Source organism: Triticum dicoccoides, chromosome 7A (assembly GCF_002162155.2).
Source record: "Triticum dicoccoides isolate Atlit2015 ecotype Zavitan chromosome 7A, WEW_v2.0, whole genome shotgun sequence".
Classification (NCBI taxonomy): Eukaryota; Viridiplantae; Streptophyta; class Magnoliopsida; order Poales; family Poaceae; genus Triticum; species Triticum dicoccoides.
The window spans coordinates 366,973,674-366,982,727 of NC_041392.1; the positions used below are offsets into that span (position 1 = coordinate 366,973,674).

The 9,054-nt window shown below is 46.1% G+C and overlaps 1 protein-coding gene across 1 annotated transcript; it reads left to right on the forward strand.

Moving 5' to 3' along the window:
- Nucleotides 1–5,584: 5,584 nt before the first annotated feature.
- LOC119333508 (vegetative cell wall protein gp1-like) lies at nt 5,585–7,221 on the forward strand. Its single transcript, XM_037606383.1, has 3 exons — nt 5,585–5,592; nt 6,075–6,356; nt 6,437–7,221. The coding sequence occupies exons 1-3, from the start codon at nt 5,585–5,587 to the stop codon at nt 7,116–7,118; spliced, it is 972 nt and encodes a 323-aa protein (XP_037462280.1). The 3' UTR covers nt 7,119–7,221.
- The last annotated feature ends 1,833 nt before the right edge of the window (nt 7,222–9,054 follow it).

The following is a 9,054-nucleotide window of genomic DNA, read 5'->3' on the forward strand; positions in this document are numbered from 1 at the left end:
CCTTTTCTCTCTCTCCCTCAACCTCTCTCCTCTCCTAGCGGTTCACCAGGGCATCAAAGGCCACCTCCCCTTTGTTTACTCACCCCACAAAACCCCAAACACTAGTGGACACGCCCCTGGCACATAAACAATGCCATGGCGTGCAGAGCTCGCGCTCTGGAGCATGCTACAGTGCTCTCCGGCACTGTAGCACGCCCATTCCAAGGCCTCCCGTCGACCTTGGGCGCCGGAATCGTGTCCCCCGAGGCCGCCTCGGCGTCCACGACACGCAACACTGTCGGGCCCTTCCTCCCTCGCCCTCCTTATCCCTCCACGAGCTCACCCGAGCACGTCCATGGACGCTGCCCATGGTGCACCGTGGCCTCGCCCATTTTAAACCACCCCGACCCTCTCTCTCGCCTGGGTTCGAACCTCCTCTCTCCCGTGCACCTCTCCGACACCCCCTCTCTCCCCTACGTGCTCTCCTGCCCCCTCCAAGGCCGGGTCGCCGCCGACGTGCCCCCGGACCAACCCAGGCCCCCATTGCTTCCCCGCTCCCACTGAACGCTCGAGAGGACACCCAGGGCACCAAGGATCCTCCCCCGCGCACCAGGCCCTCCTCCCCGTGCTTTCCCTGCCCTGCCGAGTCTCGCCCGGGCACCGTCCGCCGTGGCCGTGGCCCCACTCGCCTTCGTCCTCCGTTGGACGTGCTGACAGGGGGAGCGGGCGCGGCGCAGTCCCCCGAGCTCGCCGGTGCGCCGGGCACCCGCAGCAGCGCCCCTGGTCGCCGGGGACGAGCTCGGCCTCGCCCCCTCTGTTCCTGCTGCACGGGAGGCCGCTCGAGGAAGAAGAAAGCCGATCGGTGGACCGGCGACCCCACCGGTCAGCCTCTGCCGATGTGTCCAGCCGGACCCACTCGGGTTAAGTGGAGGCGGGATCCGCAGGAACCGCCTTCCCGGCAGGAAAGCGTACTCCCCTAATACGCTGTCGGCGTGGCCCTCCTTAGCCGCGTGGCCGTACAGCTGGGCCGGCCCAGTGCGCTGAGGTTCTATGCTGCGCCCGGTGCGTGGTATAGGTATAACCCCCACTTCCTTTGTCTTTTTCTTTTTCCAGAAACTTGTAAAGTATCCCGAATATTCATATTACCTCCAAATTTGATGATTCAAATTTCTAGTGACTCTATAAATCATGCTCTACCTCTTAGAGGAGCTTGCACATTTTTCCAGAGAACTTTCCTTCACACTTATTTAGTAAATTCCATTTTTCTTAATTTTGTGACAAACTTTAGAAAATCACAGAGAGCTCCAAATTGATCCAAATGCCATGATTCAAAATCCTTGATACTTCTAAGTTCATAACTTAGTTTTTCAACATTTTTCCTAATACTTTATGTGCCATACAAAATAATGAGCCATTTCTTCATATTAGCCAAGTTTGCAAATTCATAGGAAATTCATTTGAACTCAAAATCCAGTGAAACCAACTCCTAGATGCTTCTAAAATCATTCCTTGCTAAATGGATGCCTTTGATCATTTTTCAAATAGTTCTTCTTTACACTTCTTACAAATCCATGAACCCCTTGATTCCATCATATCAAAATGTTCAGAAATAACCACTGATCCAATTCCAATGAAACCACTCTGGTTATTTTTCATATAACCAGAGATGTCCTAGAAAAGTCAAATTAATATTTTTAGAGCACTTGTATTTCCTACCTTGTTGTGTTGCTTATTATGATTGTTCCGACGTTAGTTGACGAAGTAGACGGAATACGTGGAGAAGGACCAGAAGAATTGAAGACTTTGTTAAAACAGGCAAGCATCCCTTTGACCATGTCTATGAAACCCTTTTTATGCATGTCATATAGCACCATATTGTTGTTGCAGCGGAATCATGATGAGGAGGTAACCACTTTTGATGGGTTGCCTCTGTTACTTCCTCGTTGATACTTGCATTGTGCATGACCCTACCCCCTTATGAGGGTTATGCCGGTGCGAGTAGATAGGATGCTAAAGTAGTTGCTACGCAAAAAGGGACGGGAATATGCATGGTGGTGGAGACAAAGTATTTTCAAAAGACTTTTCGAAAACCCCCATCGGGTGCCACTTATGCCCGGGGGAGATGATGAGTTGGGTAACCACTTGATGATGAAGTGGTGTACCGAGGCAAGTGTGTGTGTTGTTTCTCAAAACGGATTGGTTTAAGTTGCGACCGTTATTCCAACCTTACATGCGCAACCACTCTACCCTTGTATGGGAAAGGGCATTATTGATTACCTAGGCCGATACTAGCTTGGAGCCCGCATTACTAGTGACGGGAGAGTTGTTGGTGCGCTCTCTCGGGACGGGGTCGTGCCAGGTAGGGCGGCCATGACTATTTTCACAGGGCACCGGATACACCGTTGTGTCCCCTCTCGGATGTTATGATATTGAGTGAGTCTCGTATGATGTACATCGTGAGGATATGGAACAACAAGTGGACTCCTTTTTAGTGTCGTCTAGGGAAAGATAGTGATCGGGTGCTTACCCCGGGTACTTGAGGTACCGCGGGCCGTGGATGACACGAAAGTTCCCCGGATCTTGTGGGTAAAGTGTGCAACCTCTGCAGAGTGTAAAACTATTCAAATAGCCGTGTCCATGGTCAAGGACAGTTGGGTAACCGCTCTTGGGCTACGTCCACTTGTTTATAAACCAGTGTGTGTGTTTGGATAAGTGGGAAGAACTACTTGGGTCAAGTCAAAGGACTTGACATGATTGAGTTGGGTTGATGCCCACTCTATTTATGTTGATATCTGTAACCTGTCCTCATGGTTAATTGAAATCTTCTGATGCATGTCTTACAAGTTGATGAACATGTCATTGCACTCAAAACTAGCTTTCCGCAAAAATTTACCTATATCATGCATTGTTGTATCTTGAACCAAAACATGGGTTGCTTGCGAGTACATTCAAAGTACCCATTGGCTTGCCACTGGTTATTTTATTGGCCAGGCATGAAAGACAAGATATATTGAAGAGTTCTTTGGTGACGATCGTGCGAGCTAGGACGCTTCCCAGTCAGAATGCCTGTAGGGTTAAGGCAGATGGCATGGGTCCAAATTGTTATTGAAGTTTTCCGCTGCGAAGTTATACTCAAGACTTGACCATAATGGTCATAATTTATGTAAGACAGTATGTATGGATGTAACTCTTGTTATTCAGCTTCTGTGTGTTCAGTGAGCATTGATCTCTGGGATCACTGTACACGTGCATTAGGTGATCACGACTCATAAGTCGGGGTCCCCACAGTATGCTTTGTACAATTGAAGTCGATCGGCCCAAGCAAGGTGAAGGTCTCCAGTAAACCATAACGACGAAACTTTGTTACTCTCACTAATCTTCTCCTTAAAAAGGTTTTTAAGCATTTTGTAACCATTGTAGATGTAAAAATTTATTATATTTTCTTTATAGATTTAAAAATAACACCGTTTAGAGCTTATCGGGTTTCTTTCTAGCGCAAAAATTAGCATTAAATCACTGCCGTGCATATCACATGTGATTGCAGCAACAGTGGGAAGCTCCGGGGATCACCTAATGATTGCTAGCATGCATGAAAATGCTAGCACATCATGGTTGATGAATGTACTCCTACCATTGCATGATTAGTATGCATGGTTCTCAACAAGGTCAGTTTCCACACAAACATAGTACAGTTTCGTAATGCAAAAAGTAACTTTGTATTGCTGTCGCGGGAGAGATACATTGAAATTTTATAATGTGCCGCCTCTCCTCTGGGCTGCTGCACAGCGCGAGCGATGGATGGGCTTTGGCCCATGCTATAGCCGGTTGGGGCGTAGTGTGCTTCGTCGGGACGGGTGAATCTTTCCCTGCTCCTGCTCGAACGATGGAACGACGCATGAAACATGAACAGTTTCTTTTCATTTACCGATGGTATGGTGGGTAATTATTGACAACTTCGGAGGTAATTTAGATGACGTTGAGCAGGCGGGCAGAAGCAATAGCCGCTTTATTATTATTATTATTATTATTATTATTATTATTAGGGAAATATTAGAGATTGTTCTTATTATTATTTTTATATTTTTGTACTGGCTTCTTTTTTTATTGAATACGAATTGTTGCTTTAATATTGTCATATTTGGGATGTGTATTTAAAAAAAAGAACGGCCCTATATGCGTATAGACGTGAGAATTTCATGGACACGGATAGGTAGTTCTTCTTCGCAAAAAAACATAGATGTCCTAGCACATCACGATTTGCATTAGTCTATGACGTCAGCAGTATGTGTTCTTTTTCTTGAGAAACACGTCATCAGCATGTGCAATCAGCCCAGACTTTTTTTTTCAACGCATGCATCTTGGGCCGTGCTTTTTTCAACGTCTCCAACCCGGACCTGGACTCTCGTTCTTTTTAACGTGTGTGATTTGGTCGCTCTATACAGTGCACTTTTAATTCATTCCACACTTGTAATTCCATTTTTACTTGCACTAATTATAACTTTTGTCGGACACCAATTCATGTGTCGAGCGTGTCAACAAAACGTATGTATGCACCTCTATATTGTTGTACGTAACTCTTAATTTTTTTAGTTTAGCCCTTTTAATTCAGATTAACGCATCAAATATTTTTAACCTATGTGGATTAACGTGATGACTTATTTGCTGCCCGGAGATTTCTTTTTTGCTAAAATCATCAACGATATTAGCGTACGCAATGAGATGAATCAAAATGCGCCTGATTTTTTTTGAGAGGTTGCTTCATGTGACCATATCTTACAATAATACATTAGTTTCATTGGTGTAATAGTCTTTCTGTATAAACCGGACTGCTTTCCGTTTGCTATGTTTTTTAAGTCTTCCTCTAGTCATGTACACATACGTGAGATTGTTTAAATATGTGTAGCGTGCATTTTTTTAGGCAGTGCCTATTTCTTTTTTTCTTTGAAAATAGTGCCTTTTTCTTTTTTGTTTCCTATTCTCTCGTTATGCTTTTTTTCTATTTTATAAAACTTTTCTCTAGTTATGTACGGACATGAGATTGTTTTTTTTCTGAAAGCACATACGTGAGATTATTTGGTATGTGTAGCGTGCCCCTTTTCTTCTCTCCTATTGTAAAAGAAAAAACGAATCCAAACCGGAATTGGCTGTTCCCTTTTTCCATGTACAGAACACGTGCCTGATGTTTTCTCTTTTTAGTGTAGCACATACGTGATGTTGGCATTGCTACTTCTAGCTGTTCTCCTTATGCACGGTGTGGTTGCACTTTCTCATCGCAGAACCATATACGTGATAGGACATTAGATGCACACAATTTTATTATTGGATGTGACAGGTCCAGTTGTTTCTACGTAACAATATTTGGATGTGACAGGTCCAATTGTTTCTACGTAACAATATTTGTATGTAACGTTTATATCTTTTAATCTCAGCCCTTGGTTAAGATATACACACACGTGAGATTGTTTAAATATGTGTAGCGTGCCTTTTTTTAGGCAGTGCCTATTTCTTTTTTCTTTGAAAATAGTGCCTATTTCTTTTTTGTTTCCTATTCTCTCGTTATGCTTTTTTTCTATTTTATTAAACTTTTCTCTAGTTATGTACGGACATGAGATTGTTTTTTTTTTCTAAAAGCACGTACGTGAGATTATTTGGTATGTATAGCGTGCCTCTTTTCTTCTCTCCTATTGTAAAAGAAAAAACGAATCCAAACCGGAATTGCCTGTTCTCTTTTTCCATGTACAGAACACGTGCCTGATGTTTTCTCTTTTTAGTGTAGCACGTACATGATGTTGGCATTGCTACTTCTAGATGTCCTCCTTATGCACGGTGTGGTTGCAATTTCTCATCGCAGAACCATATACGTGATAGGACATTAGATGCACACAACTTTATTTTTGGATGTGACAGGTTCAATTGTTTCTACGTAACAATATTTGGATGTGACAAGTCCAATTGTTTCTACGTAACAATATTTGTATGTAACGTTTATATCTTTTAATCTCAGCCCTTGATATCTAAAATTAGTGGTCAAGATAATTTAATCTATGTGGATCAATATAATGGCTTGTTTGCCTCTTGTTTTAATTATATAATAGATCCCCTCACCCCCGCCGCCAGTCCTCTTCTTCCTCGGGATCCACCGCGAGCCAACCACCTCTCCACCTCGCTTTCCCCACCGGACCAATCCATCCCAGCCATCCCAATCCCCACGAAGATCCTTCTCGCCACCGCCCGCAGCCTCTCCTCCTTGCTACGCGGGCTGCACGAGCACAACAGCCGCTCGGGCACCAGACCCCTCTCCCGCCCGGATCGAGGCCGCCGCCGCTCCTCCCGTGCGCCTTCCGCCACCATGAGCCGCCGGCGAGCAGCAACGCCAGGTCAGCCGGCCCTGTTTTCCCTCTTCTTCCCCTGCTCCTCTTCCTCCTTCCCTCACACGCCCCTCTCTCTGGACCTGCAAGAACCATGGAGCCCGAAGCCATGGCCGCGCCTCCCGTCGACCTCCGCCATGGTTGGCCGCAGCTCCCTCGCCGCCGTTTGCACCAGGCCAGCCGGGAGACGGACGAACCCGTCCTCCCGCGTCCATCCCCGTGTCCCGCTCGTCCCGGAGCTCCCATGCTTCGCCAATTCTGGGGCCGCCGTGTTGCCTCGTCACCGGAGCCCTGCAGGAGCACCAGCTGGCGCCACCATCATCGGCGATGGGCTTCCGCCGGCCGGATCCGACGCCCTGGAGACCCACGCCCCCGCCGAACCTCCTTCCTCCGCCCCAAGTCCCTCGATCCACCGTTCGGAGCCCACCTCCTTGCTGTCCCCGGTGCCATCGCGCATATGCTTCCTCTGCTTCAAGGACGACCGCAGCGCCAAGTCCCGCTCGAACCAGCCGCTCCGTTGACCGCGCCTCTGCCTCCAGATCACCCGGCCCAGCGCGCCTCCCAAGCCCACTATGTAGCTGGCCCAGCAACCGACCCAAGCCGCCCTGCCGCCCTCCCTCCTCCTCCGAATGGGCCGAGGCCCATGGCGAGGCCAGCTGCGCGCCCTCCTTTTTTCCACTGTTGGGCCAGCCTCTGATTCGGCCCATATATGTTTTTTTACAGATCTGCGATTTTCCTAATTATCCAGGGAATTGTAGTTTTGTAGTTTAGCCCCTAAACTTCATGCATATCCTAACTAATTAACCGTGCATCGTATTAAAACAAACTTTATATGAAAAATGCTTAGAATTTTGTCTAGTTTCATAATTTGCAAATTTCATCTATGTTTAAAATGTTTAACTTGTTGTTTGCATTAATTTGCTCCTATGCCATGTTAAAATACTTTATTTTCATAACTAAATAACTGTAACTTGGTTTTTAATAAACTTTATATGTAAATGAGGTGGAAAAATGCCTAGTTTAACATGGTGCACTCATCTAGCATGTTTAACAACTCTAAAATTATGTTTAGGGTAGAACAATACCAACTCTAAAATTTGCATGTGGGGGTTTACCGGAATCGTTGTTTGATGTTTCCAGCCTCATTTAAACTTGCCTAGATAGGTAGTTTTGTTGTGCTTCACCCCTTGCCATGCTAACCAACATTTAATATTGTTGAGTACCTAAACGGGAGGGAAGTAAATAATTGTTGTGGTGTTTCGTCAATATGCAACTCGTTGCATATTGAGCTCCACTTAACTTGTTGTTTTGTTTGTGCACCTTGCCATGCCATGCATATTAAACCGGACATGCATCATACTTGGTTGTGCATCATGCCATGTTTATGTGATGGTAGTTTACCGTGTTGTTTGCTTCTTTCCAGTGTTGCTACTTCAGGTTGGTTCCGATAAAGTCGCGTTTGTGAGGATTCGTTCGACTTCGTCCGTTTGTCTTCTTCATGGACTCGTTCTTCTTCCTTGCGGGATCTCAGGCAAGATGACCATACCCTCGAAATCACTTTTATCCTTGCTTGCTAGTTGTTTGCTCTATTGCTTTGCCACGATACCTACCACTTGTTATATCATGCCTCCATATTGCCATGTCAAGCCTCTAACCCACCTTGTCCTAGCAAACCGTTGTTTGGCTATGTTACTGCTTTGCTCAGCCCCTCTTATAGCGTTGTTAGTTGCATGTGAAGATGGAGTTTGTTCCTTGTTGGAACATGATTATTGTTGGGATATCACAATATCTCTTATTTAATTAATTCACCTATATACTTGGTAAAGGGTGGAAGGTTCGGCCTTATGCCTGGTGTTTTGTTACACTCTTGCCGCCCTAGTTTCCGTCATACCGGTGTTATGTTCCTTGATTTTGCGTTCCTTACGCAGTTGGGTTATAATGGGAACCCCTTGACAGTTCGCCTTGAATAAAACTCCTCCGGCAAGGCCCAACCTTGGTTTTACCATTTGCCACCTAAGACTTTTCCCCTGGATTCTGCAGACTCAAGGGTCATCTTTATTTTAAACCCCCGGGCCAGTGCTCCTCTGAGTGTTGGTCCAAACTAGAGCACCGTCCAGGGCCGTCCCTTGGCAACTTGGGTTATGTTGGCTCCCGTACGCTTAGCTTATCCGGTGTGCCCTGAGAACGAGATATGTGCAGCTCCTATCGGGATTTGTCGGCACAGCGGGTGGTCTTGCTGGTCTTGTTTTACCATTGTCGAAATGACTTGTAACCGAGATTCCGAGTCTGATCGGGTCATCCTGGGAGAAGGAATATCCTTCATTGACCGTGAGAGCTTGTGATGGGATAAGCTGGGACACCCCTGCAGGGTTTTGAACTTTCGAAAGCCATGCCCGCGATTATGGGCAGATGGGAATTTGTTAATATCCGGTTGTAGAGAACTCGACACTTAACTTAATTAAAATGCATCAACCGCGTGTGTAGCCATGATGGTCTCTTTCCGGCGGAGTCTGGGAAGTGAACACGGTTTTGGAGTTATGCTTGATCGTAAGTTGATTCAGGATCACTTCTTGATCACTTCTAGTTTACGACCGTGCTTTGCTTCTCATCTCGCTCTCATTTGCGTATGTTAGCCACCATATATGCTAGTGCTTGCTGCAGCTCCACCTCACTACCAACCTTTTCCTACCCATAAGCTTAAATAGTC

Excerpts from the sequence above, each read along its gene's own strand:
- LOC119333508 (XM_037606383.1), top strand. Across the intron at positions 6,357-6,436 it reads CCGGCGAGCAGCAACGCCAG|GAACCATGGAGCCCGAAGCC; the intron begins GTCAGCCGGCCC and ends CTGGACCTGCAA.